Below are 21,957 nucleotides of genomic sequence, written 5' to 3' on the forward strand. Positions count from 1 at the left end.
GCCCTTGCATAATCCCCTTCCCCTTCAGTGTGCACAGGACCTGTGATTTGCTTATAACCAACGGAATATGGCAAGGGTCATGAGATGCCACTTTCATTACTAAATTACATGTGATTGTAACATTCATCTTGTGAGAAGACTCTCTCCTTTATTGGCTCTGAAGAAGGAAGCTGCTAGGTTGTCAGATGTCCTATGGAGAAAGGCATATTGGAAGCAATTGACAGTGGTCTCTGGTCAACAGCCAGTAAAAACTAAGGCTCTCGATGCATCAACTTGCTAGGGAACAGAATACTGCCAACAACCAAATAAGTTTTGAAAATGGATCCTTTCCCAATCAAGCCTCAGATGAGGTCACAGCCCTGGCAGTCACCTTAACTGTAGTTTGTGAGATCCTGAAACAGAAGCTCATCTAAGCCACACCTGGTTCCCTGACCTACAAACTCTTGAGATAAGAAATGCATGTTGTTTTAAGCCACTAAGTTTGTGTAATTTTGTCACACAGCAATAAATAACTAATACAACAGGCGGGGGAAGGGGAAGCTGGGACGAAGTGAGAGAGTAGCATTGACATATATACACTACCAAATGTAAAATGGAAGGCTAGTGGGAAGCCACTGCATAGCACAGGGAGATCAGCTCGATGCTTTGTGATGACCTAGAGGGGTGGGATAGGGAGGGTGTGAGGGAGGCTCAAGAGGGAAGGGATATGGGGATATATGTATACATATAGCTGACTCACTTTGTTGTACAACAGCAACTAACAACACTGTAAAGCAATTATACTCCAATAAAGATGTAAAAAAATTAATAATAATAAATAAATGCTCCAGTACTCCAACAGTGCAGTTAAAAAAAAAAAAAAAAACTAATAGAAGGTCCTAACCCCAGTGCAATAATAAAAAGAAATAAATATAAATACATATAAAACTAAAGAAGGAAATAAAACTGTCATTATTTGAAGACGGCATGACTGTGTACATAGGAAAATCTACATAGATAAACAATTTGAATTATTAAATTAATTTAAGTAAAGTCATTGGACACAAAGTCAACATATAAAAATAAATTATATTCCAACAAAAATATTAAAAATAATATATTGTAATATAATTATCATTACGTACAATTTACAATATATTATCCTTTTATCATTATGTACAATTTTCAATAGCATTTAAAATTATCAAATATTTATGACTAAACATAAAAATATAGAAGACCTCTACAGAGAAATCTATAAATGTCATTTAGAGAAATCAAAGAATACCTAAGTAAGTGGTGGGATATATACCATGTTTGATTCCCTGACTGTGTGTGATTCAGGCAATGAATCAATATGTCATCATTGTTAATGACAACCAATCGATATTGCCATTCCCCATCATCATGGGGAATGTCAGTTCTCCCCAAATTGATCTACAGATTCAAGATATTTCCAATCAAAATCTCAGATGTGTTTGTGGAATTTGACAAGTTATTTCTAAAATTTACAAAATTTTAAACGTTTTAAAATTAAAGAATTAAATTTTAAAAATTAAAATTAAAGAATCAAATTAAAGAATATCCATTAAATTGAATACTACATAACAATTAAAATAATAAACTATGGCTACATGCAACATGAATGAAACTTACAAATATAATGTTGAGCAAAAGAAGCCAAATAGGGACTTCCCTGATGGCACAGTGGTTAAGAATCCACCTGCCAATGCAGGGGACACAAGTTCGAGCCCTGGTCCGGGAAGATCCCACATGCCAGGGAGCAACTAAGCCCGTGTGCCACAACTACTGAGCCTGTGCTCTAGAGCCCACAAGCTACAACTACTGAAGCCCACGTGCCTAGAGCCCATGCTCCGCAACAAGAGAAGCCACTTCAGTGAGAAGCCCACGCACAGCAATGAAGAGTAGCCCCCACTCGCCACAACTAGAGAAAGCCCACGCAGAGCAACAAAGACCCAATGCAGCCAAATTAATTAATTAATTAAATTTATTTTTAAAAAAAGAAGCCAAATACAAGTAAGTAGATATGTACAATTCCATTCCTATAACTGTCAAAAACAACAAGCAAAACTAATCTATAATGTTTGAAATCAGAATAGTGTTACACTTGGGGGTTAGGTAGTGATTAGAAGGTAACACAGAGGGATTTCTGTGGCTTTAGCAATTTTCTGTTTCTTGAATTGTGCATTTGTTACATGGATGTAAAATTATTTCAAGGCATACACTTTAATATTTACACAGTTTCTTGGCAGTTTGGTAACATTTGCACACACACCAAAAAAAGAATAAGGAAACTTTTTATGTACTAATAAGGAATGATCTTGAGAACATGTAAAGGGAGAAAAACAAGGTACAAAACTGTTTGTATAATGTGCTACAACTTATGAAACAGAAATATATGATACTTTCATATTTGTCTATAAATACATAAAGAAGAAAATTATGCTACATATAATATTTGCTTATATGTGTACAGAATGAATCTCTAGAAAGACACAAGAAATTAATAACACTGCTTGGCTCTGCGGATAGACACTGAGTGTCCAGGGGACAGAAGGGGAAGAAAGATTCTTCACTGTACATACAACTTTTATCTTTTGACTGTCAAACCAGGCAAATATGTTAATTACTTAAGAAAATTTTAAAAGAAAAGTAATTCAGATTATCTTTATAAAGCAATAAAATATTTTAAATTTGGGTTATAAATAGTGTCCCCCAAAGCCAACTCTGATGGGTCAAGTCTGCTAGAGATTTCAGAAATAAGGTTCTTAATAACATATTCCTTCCTGGTGGTTTAGCTAATATTCCTTAAAAGTATTCTGACAATATTAATTAGCAGAACACCACCGACAGAAAAAATAAACTCTGATATAATTAGTACAAATACTTTATGATCTGTATATTATAGCCTATCTGTTGAATTTTACTTGAAAACCATATAAAACAATTCTAGGCTTTCCCCAACATTACATGATTTATGATCAGTGATAGCAAGGACTGTTAATATGCCTGAAATGTAAATGCTTGATTTATTCATTTTTCAGATCATGCACCACAGAAATCAAAAGTTTTTCTTCCATATTTAGGTTTATAAACTCTGATATGAGAGGAACCCAAAGATCATCCACCAGAAGCAGCTGGAATATCTAAACCTACTTCTCAACAATCTAAGCCTGGTTGCTACCTTCAAAGACTATAAAACCAAAGACTAATTTTAAAAAACTAAAATTTACCAACTATATAAACTAAATATGTATATGGCATAAGCACAAGGATACATAAACAAAGAATATTGCCCAACATTCCAGTTCTACAAGGATTAAGTTGCAACCCACTGCAGTCACCCACTGACAGTGCCCCCAGAGGGGAATTCAGGACAGAGAAAAACAGGATGGAGCATTCTGTGTTTTAGATATATGGTCCCTAGACAGTTAAGATTCATATCTAAGGAAGAATTTGAATGACCCCAGATTCTTGCATCTTCCCATACATAGAAAAGCACTTAAATCATTAACTTGAGATGTCTGTTCCTTGTGATTAGCAGTAATCTTTTATGCTTGCTACATGTATTTCCCAGCCAAAAACTTAATATATATACTGGCTCCTCCCCTGTGGTTTTGGAGCAGTTCCTCAGAGCTATCTGAGAGGCTATCTCCCAGCTATAGTCCTCAGTAAGACCCTCAATAAAACTTCACTCACAACTCTCATATTGTGTGTCTTTCTTTCAGTTGACAAGTATATAGAAATGTATACGGTTAAATGGCCGATTTAAGAGGGCTTAGAGTTCCCAAGGACACTTGGTTAAATTCACCTTCATTGACTTAAGCCTTGCATTCATGATACATTTAAAGATATTTTCCCCTCCACAATAAATTGTGATATTAATTATTATTCTCAAGTTCAAGATAATTAATCTTTCACAAAAAGATAAATATCACATTTTTGTAAGCATTAAAATAGGCAATGTTGGACAGCATTGTCTTTTAATTTCATGTAAAAGAATAAAATTAGAACACTCCCCAACACCATACACAAAAATAAACTCCAAATGGATTAAAGACCTAAATGTAAGACCAGACACTATAAAGCTCTTAGAGGAAAACATAGGCAGAACACTCTTTGATATAAATCACAGCAAGATCTTTTTTGAACCACCTCCTAGAGTAATGAAAATAAAAACAAAAATAAACAAATGGGACCTAATTAAACTCAAAAGCTTTTGCACAGCAAAGGAAACCATTAAAAAAATGAGAAGACAACCCTCAAAATTGGAGAAAATATTTGCAAACGAAGCAACTGACGGGTTAATCTCCAAAGTCTACAAACAGCCCATGCAGCTCAATATCAAAAAAACAAACAGCCCAAAGAAAAAATGGGCGGAAGACCTAGATAGACATTTCTCCAGAGAAGACATACAGATGGCCAAGAGGCACATAAAAAGATGCTCAACATCACTAATTGTTAGAAAAATGCAAATCAAAACTACAATGAGGTATCACCTCACACTGGTCAGAATGGCCATTATCAAAAAAACCTACAAACAATAAACGCTGGAGAGTGTGTAGAGAAAAGGGAACTCTCCTATACTGTTGGTGGGAATGCAAATTGGCACAACCACTATGGAGAACAGTACAGAGATTCCTCAAAAAACTAAAAACAGAACTACATTTGACTCAGTAATCCCACTCCTGGGCATATATCCAAAGAAAACCATAATTCAAAAAGATACATGCACCCCAATGTTAATTACAGCACTATTTACAATAGCCAGGACATGAAAGCAATCTAAATGTCCATCAACAGAAGAATGAATAAAGAAGATGTGCTACATATATACAGTGGAATATTACTTAGCCATAAAACGAATGAAATAGTGCCATTTGCAGAGACGTGGACAGACCCAGAGACTGTCATACAGAGTGAAATAAGTCAGAAGGAGAAAAACAAACACCGTATAATATCACTTACATGTGGAATCTAGAAAAATGGTATAGATGAACTTATTTGCAAAGCAGAAATAGAGACACAGATGTAGAGAACAAACTTATGGATACCAAGGTGGGTGGGTGGGATGAAGTAGGAGACTGGGATTGACATATATACACTACTATGTATAAAATAGGTAACTAATGAGAACCTACTGTATAGCACAGGGAACTCTACTCAATGCTCTGTGGTGACCTAAATGGGAAAGAAATCTAAAAAAGAGGGGATATATGTATACGTAAGACTGATTCACTTTCCTGTACAGCAGAAACAAACAAAACATTGTAAAGCAACTATACTCCAATAAAAATTAATTTTAAAAAATAGGCAGTGCCTGCAAAGTTCCTAAGATTTAAACGTCCAAAATCTGTCAGCTTGGTCTTTTACGTTCCTACCAGTTAAATATACCTCAAATGAGTTAATAAAATTATAACTGGAAATCATCACCATCAATCATTTCTTCTCCCCAAAATGGCTATAAAAGGGGCCAGAACATTTCCTTCAACATTCCAATTGTGAGGGGAAAAAAACTCATTCTGCCTATCTACACAAAAGGGTAGGGCCAGATCTACTCAAAACATTGACAAACAAAAAATCTTACAAGTAGAGAAACAGATAAAATCAATATGGCAATATCTATGGTAGGTAATATTTTTAGTGGTAAAGGTACAAGGAACAGTATAACAACTCTTGACTGATCTTTCAATTTTTTATATCCTGAAATATTTGCTACATTACTTATTTTAAAATTTAAAATAACCAAAATTAGATCTAATATAAAGAAAGAAGTCCTGTCTAATTTTAGCAAATAGCTAAAATATAAATTTCCTCCTCTCAAAAAAATACTGGATTAACAAAAACTTCCATTGATGCTGAATCCCAAAATACTGTGGACATAATACTCATGAATACTACTCAGAATACTGAAGGTTAATGATTCAAATATTACAGTACACATATAAGAAGAAAAAGAAAAAGCTCCAAATAGAAAAACAATGTCTGTATAGCTGCCATCCTTTTTTCTCAACAAACCTATAAAAACAGGTTTACTTCATTAAGCTCTGCCCATACAGTGTTGATTCCTTATGAACTATTACCATTCAACAAAATAAAATAAGCACTTTCTTGAGCTCTCAGCAGTGGCTGCCTGCCTCTATCATCTACCTAACTCAGTTTTGACTAGTACTTGCTAATCTGTGTAAATTTACTTCTCAGAGGTTTCTTTTTCTTTCATTAATATCAATTTTTCCTGTGATAGCCCTTCTCAATCACACCAAAAAGTTTGACTGTTTCCCAAATAATAAACAAATATCAGATCATTTAATAGTTAAATAACAGATACAGATAATAAAATACAAATTTTACTTCATCTCAAGGTGGATTATCAGCTAAGTAGATGTCTGTTATATTCTAGCTCTGGTTGAAACCAACACTAGAAACATTAAAATTTGGGACAATTTGTTACAAATAAAATCTAATAACATTTTCCATATCCATTCATAAAATTTTCTTTTTCTAATTATTATTTCATTCTAAAATGGGAGAATTTGAATTCTGATCAATTCACCATCTTTGAAAATATCAATCTTGGATGTGCAATGTCGCGCAACACTTAGTACCAACATTTTTGGATGTCTAAAACCTCTGTCTCATATTTTTTTTAAGGTAAAAAATACTTAAGCAAAAGGGTGAAAGTGTAGGAGGTAACCTCCATGATCAAAAGGTGTAGAAATACATTTAGTATTTACTTGACTTTTAAATTTTAGGTCTGGCTTTTCAGCACCTTGACCTAAGGAAAAGAACACATCATTGGTGAAGTCCTAGTTTATAGCAAGGAGAACAAGAATGCTAGGAGTTCCCATTAGAAAAGGACTGAATCTATATCAATTATGAATTTTCTATGAAAATAAACTATTATAAAAGTAAGCATAAATATTATTTCTAGCTATTAATATTATTTTTTAAATTCTTTCAAAAATTAACCTGAAACTTGATCAGGAAATAATTTTCTTACACATTAAGAAATTGTTTAACTCTTACATTCTTACCGTTCTCTGTTAAATTTAAGAGAATGAAGAACAGCTGGCCTTTTTTGTCTAAGGTTCCACAAATGAAGTGTATCATCTGAACCTGCACTGACCAAAGCACCCTGGAACAAAATGAAGACAAAGTGAGCGTTTTACTTAATTTATGGGGTTTTTTTTACGAAGCAAAAACAAGCTAATTTACTGAATTTTTCACTGCTTTTAATGTTATTTGTATTTATATAATGTAGAAATACAAGGAAGGACAATGCACATACTTCAGTCAGGAAGCCTAAGAATGCTAACAGTAGAAGAAGCAAGTAAACTACTGTATATGGATTAGTTCAAAGAATATGCATTTATCAATAGAGTGATTATTATTATAAGAATCATTGTGACTATTAAAGATTTCTTATATTTTCTTTGGGAAAAACTAAGTTTAATTTTTTTGTTGTTTTTACTATTTATACATATACCACGTAGCTCTACAGAGAAGCAAATATCCAACCCAGTTTTAAATTGCAATCTGGTCATGTAAAAATACACTGTTTGTAAACATTTTCTGTATAGTTAAGAAGTATATAGTCTTCCTAAAAGAAGTATATAGTCTTCCTTAAAATTTTCTGTATAGTTAAGAAGTATATAGTCTTCCTATATAGTATATTTGATATAATTTAATTTGTTTTCTTACTTCAAAAAGCTTCATCTATGACAAAAGAAAACATCTGTAATAAAAGAAAACATTTCTCCAACTAGAATTCAGTATAACTACAAAATTAATACTAAGATCCTTTTTATACAAAGCCTCCAAATAAAAATGGATCCTACTTCAAATACAATAGGATGGGTTCTACCTATTAGTATGGCAGACACCATATGGGCAGAAAATTAGCTGCCATGTATGACTTCATATACATATTTTAAACTATTTATTTTACTGAGTTAAGTAAGATCATCTTAAACTATTTTAAACTATTTATTTTACTGAGTTAAGTAAGATCATCTTAAACTATGTCAGAACTTTTGCCATTGAGTTTCCCAGCAAAAAAACATCAATGCTTGCCCTGTCAGAGCCTGAAGCTACTCTAGAGTATTGAATGTGATCTGTAAAAGTGATCTTGCACAGTTATGGTAGTCCGGAGATACCTAAAATTCTTTTCATACTTTACAAAGTACTCGGTTACAAGTAACCTTTCACAGTTTATTAAATCAATCACAGATATAAAAATGATAAACCATGTAGATGTTAGGAAGAACTATACTGAAATTCCTAGAATTTACTTCTTCTTTAGGAATTAGAGGAGAGAAGAATATAGGAATCTAAATGCTCTTCCATAACAATTCCTACAACAAACATATGCTCATGTAGCCTATGATGGTTCTCGATATTATATACCTATGATTTTAGTCTCAAAGAAAAATAACTTTTAAAACAATAATCATAATCAGAGAGTATAACCATTAAAATGTTTTAAAATGTGTACAAATTGCATATTTGTATATAAATATGTAAATACACATATTCAAAGAGGTATACATTGATATATACATTTTAAAATGAACTCATAGATAATTACATTCATGCAATAAAATGTATCCTACACATGCCTTGAGGATTTTTGTGTTTGTCTGCTTTTTTTTGTAAACTGTTCTCAAGTGTTCTACATATTCAAATTAGAAAATTATTAGGACTGCTTGGAAGTACTTGATGAACTACAATTTTTTTTTTGAGATATAGAATAGTGATCTCATTTCTCAGGAAAGCGGAAACTCATTTGGGATAGGGTGAAGATAGACTATGATATATGAAATTAATAAAACATTCTCTACAGTAAATAGTTATGTGTTATACAAAAGATATAATATGCCAACAGCAATGAAAGTAAAATAAATCAGCAGATATTCAATAATATCTTAGTGTAATAGCTGAATAAATCTAGGAAGAAAGTCAGTATTAATAGTTCTATGATAAAACTAGGAGATAACTTAGCATTTGAGGGAGGTGAACAGAACCACTGAACAACACCAACAGAAACATAAGACACATGAAAGTAAGCACATTGGCAGGGTGTCTAGGGCTCATTTACAAAAGCAAATCCATAGAAAGTACTACTAATGAAGATCTGTGAAAAGATTAAAAACTGAATAAAAACACAGGTCAAGAGGTCAGAAGCTGGGAAGTTTGGAAAAAGGTACAGAAGTTGAGTATAAGGCAAATCGAGGTGAGCAGTTCAGGACAGACAATGTAAACACTGGAAAGATGTTGAAGGCTTGCCTTTATTTCTTCTTAGTTATGTAACAGCACAGAGGCAAAATTACGGCCCTGAAGACAATTCTCAGAGGACAAGACACAGAGAAAATCACCTGGAAACAATTTATGCCTGCCTGTAAACATCCATGCAGAAGGCAAAAGGCTGAGATCTCTCAACTAGGAGCTATAGAGTAACACTGAAACTTCAAAAAGGTTGTCAGTCTAGATACTAAAGACTAGTTATTATGATAAAATATTTTTTTAATGTTTCCCCTGCTCTTCCTTATTTCCCTCTCTCGTTTTGGTACCCCACAGCAAGTATGCCTACAACATGAAATATGCTAGGCTGGTCAACAAGGAGAATCTCACAGCCTTATGAGAAAGATTTTTGAGCTAAGAGAAGTAAAAAGTGGACATTTCCCAGTATCACAAATTTTTCATGCCTCAGGTATCTCTGGTATAAAGTTATATGAAACATTTCACCTATGTTTATGAGTAAAAGTTCTTAGAATATATATATGCAAATATATAGAGATACTGAATAAAAGATCATCATTCATGCCACAAGAAACAACCAGTGATACCTCTTTTTTTTTTTTTCAACACACTGAGTTCAATCTCCTAAGTGCCCAAATTTGGTATGGCATAAACTCTTAAAACATTTTTGCATTGACTGAATCACTTAATATAAGAGTTCAAAAGACTCAAGGATCCATTGTAAAAATATGAGTCAAGAAGGCCTTAAGGGGCTTCCCTGATGGTGCAGTGGTTGAGAGTCTGCCTGCCAATGCAGGGGACACGTGTTCGTGCCCCGGTCCAGGAAGATCCCACATGCCGTTCCTGGGCCCGTGAGCCATGGCCACTGAGCCTGTGTGTCCGGAGCCTGTACTCCGCAACGGGAGAGGCCACAACAGTGAGAGGCCCGCATACCACAAAAAAAAAAAAAAAAAAACGAAGGCCTTAAGTAGCCTTCAACTACTGGAAGATCTGCAAACTTTCTGAGCTTTACAAACTTTATCTTTAGGGAGTTCCTCATCACCATAGGTCTATAAAATAGGAGTAGGGTAGGCAGCCAATGGTTATAAAGCTATGCATATGTATACCAACAAATGAATATGGAGATATATACAGACAAAGAAGCCCAAAGTAAATAACTGAAAAGATTATTTAATGGAAGATAAAGACAAAACATGAAAATTAATGCTGGATTAGAAAACAAATTGGTGGGAGGAGAGTGTATAGAGGGAGAATTTAATGGTCAGTGTAGCAATCAAAGGATTTTAGTAATTTTTTAAAAACCAGTTAAACAATTAATCTATAAATTATACTACACAATCACAATAACAGGATCTTCTGGTACATACAAAATTTTTCCTTTAAAATTTAATAAACTGACAAATATAGGAGTACAGTCTTTTATGAAAAATGTGACCATGAACAATATTGCATACGTATATATCTTTAAGCATGTAGAAAAATAATATTAAAAAGATTACACAATGTGTGTGTGAGATAGAAATATCTAAGAAAATCCTTACCTCATTGATCAAGAATTGGAGCTGCAGAACAGCTGCACCACTTTCATGTTGACAATAACAATCAACGCCAGGTCTCCCAAGTCTAAAATAATAAAAGTCAAGGATTCTAACATTTTAATTAGCATTAATACTAATGTGTAAAGAAAAAACTAACTTACTTAGCAACTGACATTTGGCTTACTAGTTATCTTTATTTTTGTAAATAAAGAGTTGAAAAACCTTGGTCTTAGTTGATGGAAATTACATTATATAGCATTGCTTGTCAGAAAAATGGCTGGATAAAATGTCCCTCATACATAATCAACCTCCCTCAAGAACAATAATTTTGCACCTACATTCACAGACAAAAGTGTCTTCACAGGAGCTTCAGGATCCAGGTTGGAGATTGTGAAACCCTGGTGCAGTCCAAGAATGAAGAGAGCCATTTTGAGGAGACAGGCTTGCACTTAGGCAGCTGACTCACCGACTGTGGTCTCAGCTATAGAAACAGAAATAGCTCTGTACCCCTGAGAACTTAGCTACAGCTCCATTTGGCTCTGGGTCTGTCACCAGTATATGCCACATGTCAAGGGACCCAAAGGAGTCACACTCATTCATGTATCAGGTAATAGGCATAATAAAGAACTTAAAGAACTTGTTCCTGGCTGTAGAACAGGAAGTGACCTTTGAACCAGCTCCAGCCTCACTAGGCTGCGGTGTGGGAACCCCTGAAGGTAAGCCCCTGGAAGTAAGGTACAGTCCGTCAGACTGTGGATTCTGAAACGGCCTGTAACAGGGCTCCAGCAAGTCCCAGCCACAGTCTAGGAACAATCATGCTGGCAAAGGAACCCTATAGGAAACACGCTTGTCTGTACCCTCTAAGATCCTAAAAGGGGTTTATACTCAGCTCAAGCCCCCTCACTGCCAGTCTTCTAGAATTTCTGCTTGCACAAAGACCAGGCAGGAGACATTCCTGTCTCTGTCCCCTGGAGTTCCTGAAAAGGCCCTGTATGTGACTCCAGCTTCCTCATAACTACAGTCTGCCAGTCTACAGCAGTCCTGAGGGTCCAAGGTCTCAGTAGGAAACACACCTGGCTGCAACCCTGGAGATTTGAAAGGGCCCTACACTGAGTCCTAGCCCCTCCCAACTGGAGGCTGTGAACAGTTCTGCTGCCACAGGTACCCAACAGGACACACTCCTGTATGCACTCCCAGAGATCCTGAAAGGGCCTAATACTCCCAACCACAATCCCCAAGCAGTCCTGGCACAGGAACCTGTCAGAAAACATAACTGCACTCCAAGAGATCCTGAAAGGGCCCTATACTCAACTCCAGCCCCTCTGGCCACAGTCAGGGACCAATTCAGCCCATCCAGTGATCTGGAGGGAGACATACCCATCCATGACTGCAGAGCAAATCTTGGCTGTGGAATCTGAAACAGCATTGAGGCTCAGTTCCAGTACCTCTCAGCCACAGTCCAGGGTCAGTCCTGTCCATCCAGGGACCCATCCAGTGACCAGGCAGCAGTCCACCCAAGATCTGGCAGAAGCCACACCCACCATTTACCTGGTAATAGGCTTGCTATCTGGGGACCCATACGTGGACCCCAAAGCAGACCCTTGTCCCAGTCCGATCCTACTAAACAAGGTACTGCAGGTAGTCACATCTACCTGGGGACTGGAAGGGATCCACACCAACATAAGACCCAGTATCAAGCCCACAAATCATAGATGCTACTGCAGACCCAGCAAAAGCCTCACAACTGGCTCCAATGCAGCACAACTGCAATTGTGGAAGTAATCCTATCAGCTCGGGAAACAAACAGAACGTCTTTATCTTCTGAAACCAGTCTGTAAAGACTGGAAGAGGTGCTTGCTTCACAAATGCACAGACACTAATATAAGGCTACATAGACAACAAAGAATTATGCAAATATGATGCCACCAAAGGAAAGTAATAGAGCTCCAGCAACTGACCCCAAAGAAATGGAAATTTATGATTTCCCTGACAAAGAATGTAAAATCATCATCTTAAACTGTATGAAATGCAAGAAAACACAGATATACAACTAAGCAAAATCAGGAAAACAATTCACGAACTAAATGCATTTAATAAAGAAATGGAGAAATCAAGATGGTGGAGTAGGACATTGGGCTCACCTCCCCCAATGAATGCATCAAAAACAGATCTATGTGTGGGGCAACTCTAGCTGAAAACAAACTAGAGACTGGCAGATAGGCTGTTTTACAACCAAGGCTATAAAGAAAGACCCACATGGAGTCAGGTAGGAAGGGAGGAGAGGGGATCAGGCTGGGACCAGTTCTTGTAGCAGGAAACAGACAAGAGGAAGGAGATATCACAGGTTGGGAGATCCTCCCTGGGGACTGAGGGGTTTGAACTACATATTGGGCACCCCAGCCACTGGGTTGGACATCAGGTAGATGAGTCCCCTGAGCATGTTTAACAACCAGTGGGATGTACCAGAGAGTTGAAAGAAACTGAAACTCCACTCACACATGCTTGCTTACTCCCAGGAACAAGGTGGAGAAAGTAGGCTGAAAACGCCCCAGGGCTCAGGCCAGTTTCCCACTACTGCCCCAGTGCACCCCAGCCTGCATCTGGAGACTGCTGCAGCCCCTCTTGCTCCAGCACACCTCTCCACTAGGGCAAAGGCTGCCACTGCTAAGGAATAACATACTTGGAGGTGATGGAGCTGGTGTGCAACCAGCCTGAATCTGAACAGGGTGAGGGCAGCCACTGCTGGTGTGTGGGGAGGAAGCAGTTTGGGAGCAGCCTGGGGCTCTGACTCCTGTATGGGAATCAACCCAGCAGGCACCCTGGCCCACGGCAGGCAGTTGCTCCAGCTCCTCTTGCTCCAGAGCTGCTCTCCACTAGGGTGAAGGTACACACATTAGGAGGAAGCAGAGGCAGCTAGGGCCAGGCCCTGCTTCTAAACAGGGCAAGGGAGAATGTTTCTGGTGAGCACATGAAGGCAGCGGATCAGAAATGGCCTGGGGCTCTGACTGGCTTGCTGGGACCATACCAGGGCATAACCCAGCCCCACTGGGGGCTGCTCAAGCCCCTCTTCCTCTTATGTTCCCTTCCACTGGGATGGAGGTGCCAACACCGAGGGCAGGGGAGAGTGCACACTTACAGGGAATGGAACCAGCTCCAATCGACACATGGGACTTCAGCTCCAGCATCTTGGGTCCCAAACCCACTCCCATAGGGAGCCACTGAGCATAGAAGAAACCCAGGCTCACACCTGGCTCTGGCTCTAGCCCCTCCACATCCACCCCTGCCTCCCAGCAAGGTGGTATCTGACAGCACACCCAAAGGGAAGATGTGACCTGTGCTCACTTCAGATTAGCAATCCCAAGAAAGCCACTCAGCATGTGAAGACTGCATGGGGATGCTGTCACACAGGACACCTCTGCAAGACTGAAATAGGCAAATGTTTCACCTAATTTTGTAAAGACAAAGAAAGTTAAGCAAAATGAGAAGACAAAGGAATTTGTTTCAAGCAAAAGAACAAGAATCAAAGCCCTGAAAAAACAACTAATGAAACAGAGATAAATAATTTGCCAGATAAAGAGTTCAAAGCATTAGTAATAAGAATGCTAACTGAACTTGGGAAGAGAATAGATAAACACAGTGAGAATTTGAACAGGGAACTAGAAAATATAAAAAAGAACCAGTCAGAGAAAAAGAACATAATAACTGGAATGAAAAACACACTAGAAGGATTTAACAGCAGACTAGGTGATGCAGAAGAATGCATAAGCAATCTGTAAGATAGAATAATGGAAATCACCCAATCATAAAAGCAAAAAGAAAAATAAATTTTAAAAGGTAAGGATAGGGCTTCCCTGGTGGCGCAGTGGTTAAGAGTCCGCCTGCAGATGCAGGGGATGCAGGTTCGTGTCCTGGTCTGGGAGGATCCCATGTGCCACGGAGCGGCTGGGCCCATGAGCCATGGCCACTGGGCCTGCGCGTCCGGAGCCTGTGCTCCGCAGCGGGAGAGGCCACAGCAGTGAGAGGCCCGTGTACCACAAAAAAAAAAAAAAAAAAAAGGTAAGGATAGTTTAAGGGATCACTGAGGCAACATCAAGCATACTAACATTTGCATTATAGGGGTTCAAGAAGGAGTGATAGAGAAAGGGGTTGAAAATGTGTTTGATGAAATTATGGCTAAAAAATTTTCAAGCCTAAAGAAGGAAACAGACATCCAGATACAGGAAGCACAGAGGGTCCCAAACAAAATGAACTGAAGAGACCCACACCAAGAGATATTATAATTAAAATGGAAAAAGTTAAAGATAAAGAGAGAATTCTAAAGGCAGCAAATGAAAAACAGAGTCACATACAAGGGAATGCCCATAAGGCTATCAGCTTATTATTCTACAGATTTTGCAGGCCAGAAGGGAGTGGCATGATATATTTAAAGTGCTGAAAGGGGAAACCTACAACGTGAGATACTCTGTCCCACAAGATTATCATTCATAAATGAAGGAGAGAAAAAAATTTCTCAGACAAGCAAAAACTAAAAGAGTTCATCAATACTAACTAAATTGACCCTAAAAGAAATGTTAAAGCATCTTCCCTAAATGGAAAAGAAATGGCTACAACAAGTAAGAATTTATAGGAAAGGAAAAATCCCACTAGTAAAGGCAAATATATAGTAAAGACTGTGGATCAACCACTTAAATAAGCTAATGTGAAGATTAAAAGACAAAAATTGCAAAATCAACTATAACTACAATAAACAGTTAAGGGATAAATATGAAGATGTAAACTATGACATCAAAAACAAAAAACATGGGGGAGGGGAGTAAAAGATGTAGATCTTTTAGAATGTGTTTAAACTTAAATGACTACTGCTTTGGAAGAAGTAGACAGTTATAGGTCAACATATATAAACTCCATGTTAACCACAAATCAAAACCATACAATAGGCAATAGGTACACAAAAACTAGAGAGAAAGGAACACAAGCATACTACACACACACACACACACACACACACACACACCCATCAAACCACAGGAGAAGAAATTAAAAGAAGAACAGAGAAGAACAAAAACAACAAACAAGTAACAAAAAACAAGTAACAAAATGGAAATAAGTACATACCAATCAATGCTCTCTTTATATGTCAATGGATTAAATGCTCAAATCAAAAGACATAAAGTGCTGATTGTATTTACAAAAACCCAGGACACATCTATATCCTGGCTATAAGAGACTCACTTCAAAGCTAAAGGCACCCAGACTAAAAGCGAGGGAATAGAAAATGATATTTCATGCAAATGCAAACGACAGGAAAGATGGAGTAGCAATACTCTCATCTGACAAAATCAACCACAGAAGAAAAAGAAGGGCATCATATAATGATAAAGGAATCAATACAAGTAGAGGATATAAGACTCGTTAGCATATATACAGCTAATATAGGAGCACAGAAGTAAATGAAGCAAATTTTAACAGACGTAAAGGGAGAAATTGACAATAATACAATAATAGTAGGGTACTTTAACATCCTCTTACATCAATAAACACATTATCCAGAAAAAAAATTAAGAAACAGTAGTCTTAAATCACACATTAGACCAACTGGACTTCATAGGTATCTAAAGGACTTTACATCACCAAACAGCAGACTACATATTCTTTTCAAGGGCGCATGGAATGTTCTCCAGGACATATTACATGCTATGCCACAAAACATGTTTAAACAAATTTAAAAGGATAAAAAGACATCAAGCATTTTTTCTGAAAAAAAAAAACTAGAAACTAATACAAAACTAGAGATCAATCACAGAAAGAAAAATGGGTAAAAAAAAAAAAATGGAGACTAAACAACATGCAACTAAAAAGCCAATAGATCAATGAAGAAATCGTAAAACACCTCAAGACAAATAAAACTAAAAATGCAACTTTCCAAATCTATGGGACACACACCAAAAAAAGTCGTTTTAAGAGGGAAGTTTACAGTGATATAGGCCTTCATCAAGAAATAAGAAAAATCTCACATGAACAACCTAACCTACCATCTGAAAGAATTAATAAAAAAAAAGGAACAAACAAAGCCCAAAGTCAGGAGAAGGAAGGAAATAATAAAGATCAGAAAGGAAACAAATAAAATAGTGACCCCCCCAAAGAAAAATCAATAAAACCAAGAACTTATTTTTTGAAAAGATAAACAAAATTGATAAGTTTATAGCTAGGCTCATCAAGAAAAAAAAAGACAAGATCCAAATTAACAACATAAGAAATAGGAGAATTTATAATTGATATCACAAGGTACAAAAAAACATAAGAGAATACTACAGTTATATGCCAATAAATTGAACAACATAGATAAAATAAATTCTTAGAACCATATCCTTCCAAGACTGTCAGGAAGAGACAGACAATCTGAACAAACTATCACTTGTGGTGAAATTGAATTTATAATTTTTAAAAGCTCCCAGCAAACAAGGCTCCAGGACCAAACCACTTCACCAGGAAATTCTACAAACATAAAAAGAAGAACTAATATCAATACCTGTCCTTCAAAAACTATTTCAAAATAGTCAAGAAGAGGGAACACTTCCAAGTACACTCTATGAGGCCATTGTTATCCTAATACCTAAACCAAAGACACCGCAAAAAAAAAAAAAAGAAAGAAAATTACAGAGGATGGAGACAAGATGGTGTAGAGAGACATGAGCTCACTGCTCTTATGAAAACACCAAAATCACAACTAACTGCTAAACAACTATCGATAAAAAACAAAACAAAATAAACAAAAGAAGCTGGAACCTACCAAAAAAATCGCCTATATCCAAAGACAAAGAAGCCACAATGAGACAGTAAGAGTGGTGCAACTGCTATAAAATCAAATCCCATACCCATCAGGTGGGTGACCCACTGGAAAATAATTATACCACAGAAGTGAAAGTTCTGAGCCCTACATCAGGTTCCCCAGCCTGGGGGTCTGACAATGGTGGCAAGGGGAGGAGGAGCCCCCAGAGAATCTGGCTTTGAACGCCACCAGGGTTTGATCACAGGAATTCCAGGACTGGGGGAAACACAAACACCACTCTTGGAGGGTGCATGCAAGGTCTCGTGTGCATCAGAACGCATGGAAAAAGCAGTGATCTCATAAAAGACTGTGCCAGACCTATCTTCTGGTATTGGAGGGTCTCCTGTGGAGGTGGGAGAAGGCTGTGCTCATTACAAGGACAAAGACACTGGCGGTGGCAGTTCTTGAGAGTACTCATTGGTGTGAGCCCTCCTAGAGACTATCATTTTCTTAACACCTGGCCCCACCTTACAGCCTGCAGCCTCCAGTGCTGGGATGCCCAGGCCAAACAACCAACAAGATGGGAAAACAGCTCCACCCATCAGCAGACAGGGTGCATAAAGTCTTCCTGAACCCACAGCTCTCTAGACACACCCCTTGGCACAGCCCTACGCACCAGAGGGACAAGGCACAGCTCCACCCACCAGTGGGCAAGAACCAGTGTCCTGCACAAGCCTCTTCGACAGCCTCATCCACTAGGGAGCAGACAGCACAAGCAAGAAAAACTACAGCCCTGCAGCCAATGTAAAGGAAACCACAATCACAGAAAGTTAGACAAAATGATACATGGCAGAAGAATAAGTCCCAGATGAAGGAACAAGATAAAACCCCAGAACAACAAAGCAAGGTGGAGATAGGCAATCTACCCAAAAAAGAATTCACAGTAATAACAGTAAAGATGATCCAAGATCTCAGAAAGAGAGTAGAGGCATAGATCGAGAAGACACAAGAAATGTTTAAAAAAGATCTAGAAAAACTAAAGAATAAACAAACAGAGATGAACGACATGATAACTGAAATTAAAAATACACTAGAAGGAATCAATAACAGAATAACTGAGGCAGAACAGAAAAGTGAACTGGAAGACAGAGTGGTGGAAATCACTGCTGCAGAACAGAATAAAGAAAAAAGAATGAAAAGAAACAAGAACAGTCTAAGAGACTTCTGGGACAACATAAAATGCACCAACGTTTGCATTATAGGGGTCCCAGAGGGAGAAGAGAGAGAAAAAGGCCCTCAGAAAATATTTAAAGAGATAACAGGTGAAAACTTCCCTGACATGGGAAAGGAAACAGTCACCCAAGCCCAAGAAGCGCAATGAGTCACACGCAGGATAAACCCAAGGAGGAACATGCCGAGACACATAGTAATCAAATTACAAAAATTAAAGACAAAGAAAACATATTAAAAGCAACAAGGGAAAAGCAACAAATAACTTACAAGGAATCCCCACAAGGTTATAAGCTGTTTCTCAGGAGAAGCTCTGCAGGCCAGAAGGGAGTGGCATGATATATTTAAAGTGATGAAAAGAAAGAACCTACAACCAAGAATACTCTACCCAGCAAGGTTCTCGTTCAGATTTGACAGAGAAATGAAAGCTTTATAGAAAAGCAAAAGCTAAGAGAATTCAGCACCACCAGAACAGCTCTGCAACAGACGCTTAAGGAACTTCTCTATAGGGAAAAGAAGAGACCAAAACTAGACACAAAAAAATTACAAATGGAAAACCTCTCTGGTAAAGAAAAACACACAGTAAAGGTAGGAAATCATCCACTAACAAATATGATATCAAAACCAGCATTCGTGAGAAGAGGAAAGCACAAATGCAGGATATTGAAAATGCATTTGAAATCAAAAGACCAGCAACGTAAAACAATATTGTTTCTATATAGACCGGTATCAAAACCTCATGGTAAAAAAAAAACCTCATGGTAACCCCAAACCGAAAAATCTATGATACACATGCAAAAAAGAAAAAGAAACCCAAACACAATGTTAAAATTAGTCATCAAATCACAAAAGAAGAGAACAAAAGAGTAAGGGAAGAAAAAAGACCTACAAAAACAAATCCTAGGGCTTCCCTGGTGGCGCAGTGGTTGAGAGTCCGCCTGCCGATGCAGGGGGCGCGGGTTCGTGCCCCGGTCTGGGAGGATCCCGCGTGCCGCGGGGCGGCTGGGCCCGTGAGCCATGGCCGCTGGGCCTGCGCGTCCGGAGCCTGTCCTCCGCGACGGGAGAGGCCGCAGCGGTGAGAGGCCCGCGTAACGCATAAAAAAAAAAAAAAAAAAAAAAAAAAAAAAAAAAAAAAAACAAATCCTAAACAATTAACAAAATGGCAATAAGAACATACATATCAGTAATTACCTTAAACGTAAACGGATTAAATGCCCCAATGAAAAGACATATACTTGCTGAACGGATACAAAAACAAGACCCATATATATGCTGTCTGCAAGAGACAAACTTCAGATCTAGGGACACATACAGACTGAAAGTGAGGGGATGGAAAGGTATTCCATAAAAATAGAAATCAAAAGAAACCCAGAGTAGCAATACTCATATAAGACACAAGACATTAAAACAAAGACGGAAACAGAGACAAAGAAGGACACTACATAAAAATCAAGGGATCAATCCAAGAAGAAGATATAACAGTGGAAAATATATATGCACCCAACATAGGAGCATCTCAATATATAAGGCAAATGCTAACAGCCATAAAAGGAGAAATCAACAGTAACACAATAATAGTGGGGGACTTTAACAGCCCACTTTCATCAATGGCCAGATCATCCAGAAAGAAAATCAATAAGGAAACACAGGCCTTAAATGACACATTCAGCCAGATGGACTTAACTGATAGTTAGTTATAGAGCATTCCATCCAAAAGCAGCAGAATATACATTCTTTTCAAATGCACATGGAACATTCTTCAGAATAGATCACATGCTGGACCACAAAGCAAGCATTGGAAAATTTAAGAAAACTGAAATCATACCAAGCATTTTTACTGACCACAATGCTAAGAGGTTAAATATCAACTACAATAAAAAAAATTGTAAAAAACAAAGCACGTGAAGGCTGAACAATATGCTACTAAAAAATCAATGGATCACTAAAGAAATCAAAGAGGAAATCAAAAAATACCTAGAGACAAATGAAAATGAAAGCATGATGATCCAAAACCTATGAGACACAGCAAAAGCAGTTCTAAGAGGGAAGTTTATAGCAATACAATCCTACCTAACAAAACAAGGAAAATCTCAAATGAACGACCTAACCTTACACCTGAAGCAACTAGAGAAAGAAGAACAAACAAAACCCAAAGTTAGTAGAAGGAAAGAAATCATAAGGATCAGAGGAGAAATAAGTGAAATAGAGACAAATAAAACAATAGAAAAGATCAATGAAACTAAAAGCTGGTTCTTCGAGAATATAAACAAAATTGATAAACCTTTAGCCAGACTCATGAAGATAAAAAGGGATAGGGTTCAAATCAATAAAATGAGAAATGAAAAAGAAGTTAAAATGGACACCACAGAAATAAAAAGCATCCTAAGAGACTACTATAAGCAACTATATGCCAACAAAATGGACAACCTAGAAGAAATGGACAAATTTTTAGAAAGCCACAACCTTCCAAGACTGAACCAGGAAGAAATAGAAAATAAGAACAGACCAATCACAAGTACTGAAATTGAAACTGTGATTTAAAAACTCCTAGCAAACAAAAGACCAGGACCATATGGCTTCACAGGTGAATTCTATCAAACATTTAGAGAAGAGTTAACACCTATCCTTCTGAAACTCTTCCAAAAAATGCAGAGGAAGGAACACTCGCAAACTCATTCTATGAGGCCACCATCACTCTGATACCAAAACCAGACAAAAATGTCACAAAAAAAGAAAACTATAGGCCAATATCACTGATGAACATACATGCAAAAATCCTCAACAAAATACTAGCAAACTGAATCTAACAATACATTAAAAGGATCATACCCCATGATCAAGTGGGATTTATCCCAGAGATGCAAGGGTTTTTCAATATCTGCAAAGCCATTAGTGTGATACACCACATCAACAAATTAAAGAATAGAAACCATATGATCATCTCAATAGATGCAGAAAAAGATTTTAACAAAATCCAACACCCATTTATGATAAAAACTCTCCAGAAAGTGGGCACTGAGGAACATATGTCAACATAATAAAGGCCATATATGACAAACCTACAGCTAACATCACAGTCAAAGGCAAAAAGCTAAAAGCATTTTACCTAAGTTCAGGAACAAGAGAAGGATATCCACTCTTGCCACTTTTATTCAACATAGT

At 37.3% G+C, this 21,957-nt stretch overlaps 1 protein-coding gene across 2 annotated transcripts in view; it reads right to left on the reverse strand.

Moving 5' to 3' along the window:
- STXBP5L (syntaxin binding protein 5 like) overlaps positions 1–21,957 on the reverse strand; it is a 405,174-nt gene that overhangs the window by 298,536 nt on the left and 84,681 nt on the right. For both annotated transcript variants that reach the window (XM_032630474.1, XM_032630475.1), the window contains exons 3-4: positions 10,800–10,881; positions 7,035–7,135 (exon numbers count right to left, since the gene is read on the reverse strand). In XM_032630474.1, coding sequence (XP_032486365.1) covers positions 7,035–7,135; positions 10,800–10,881 — 183 coding nt within the window. The remainder of the gene's footprint in view (positions 1–7,034; positions 7,136–10,799; positions 10,882–21,957) is intronic.

Source organism: Phocoena sinus, chromosome 4 (genome assembly GCF_008692025.1).
Source record: "Phocoena sinus isolate mPhoSin1 chromosome 4, mPhoSin1.pri, whole genome shotgun sequence".
In the NCBI taxonomy this organism is placed as follows: Eukaryota; Metazoa; Chordata; class Mammalia; order Artiodactyla; family Phocoenidae; genus Phocoena; species Phocoena sinus.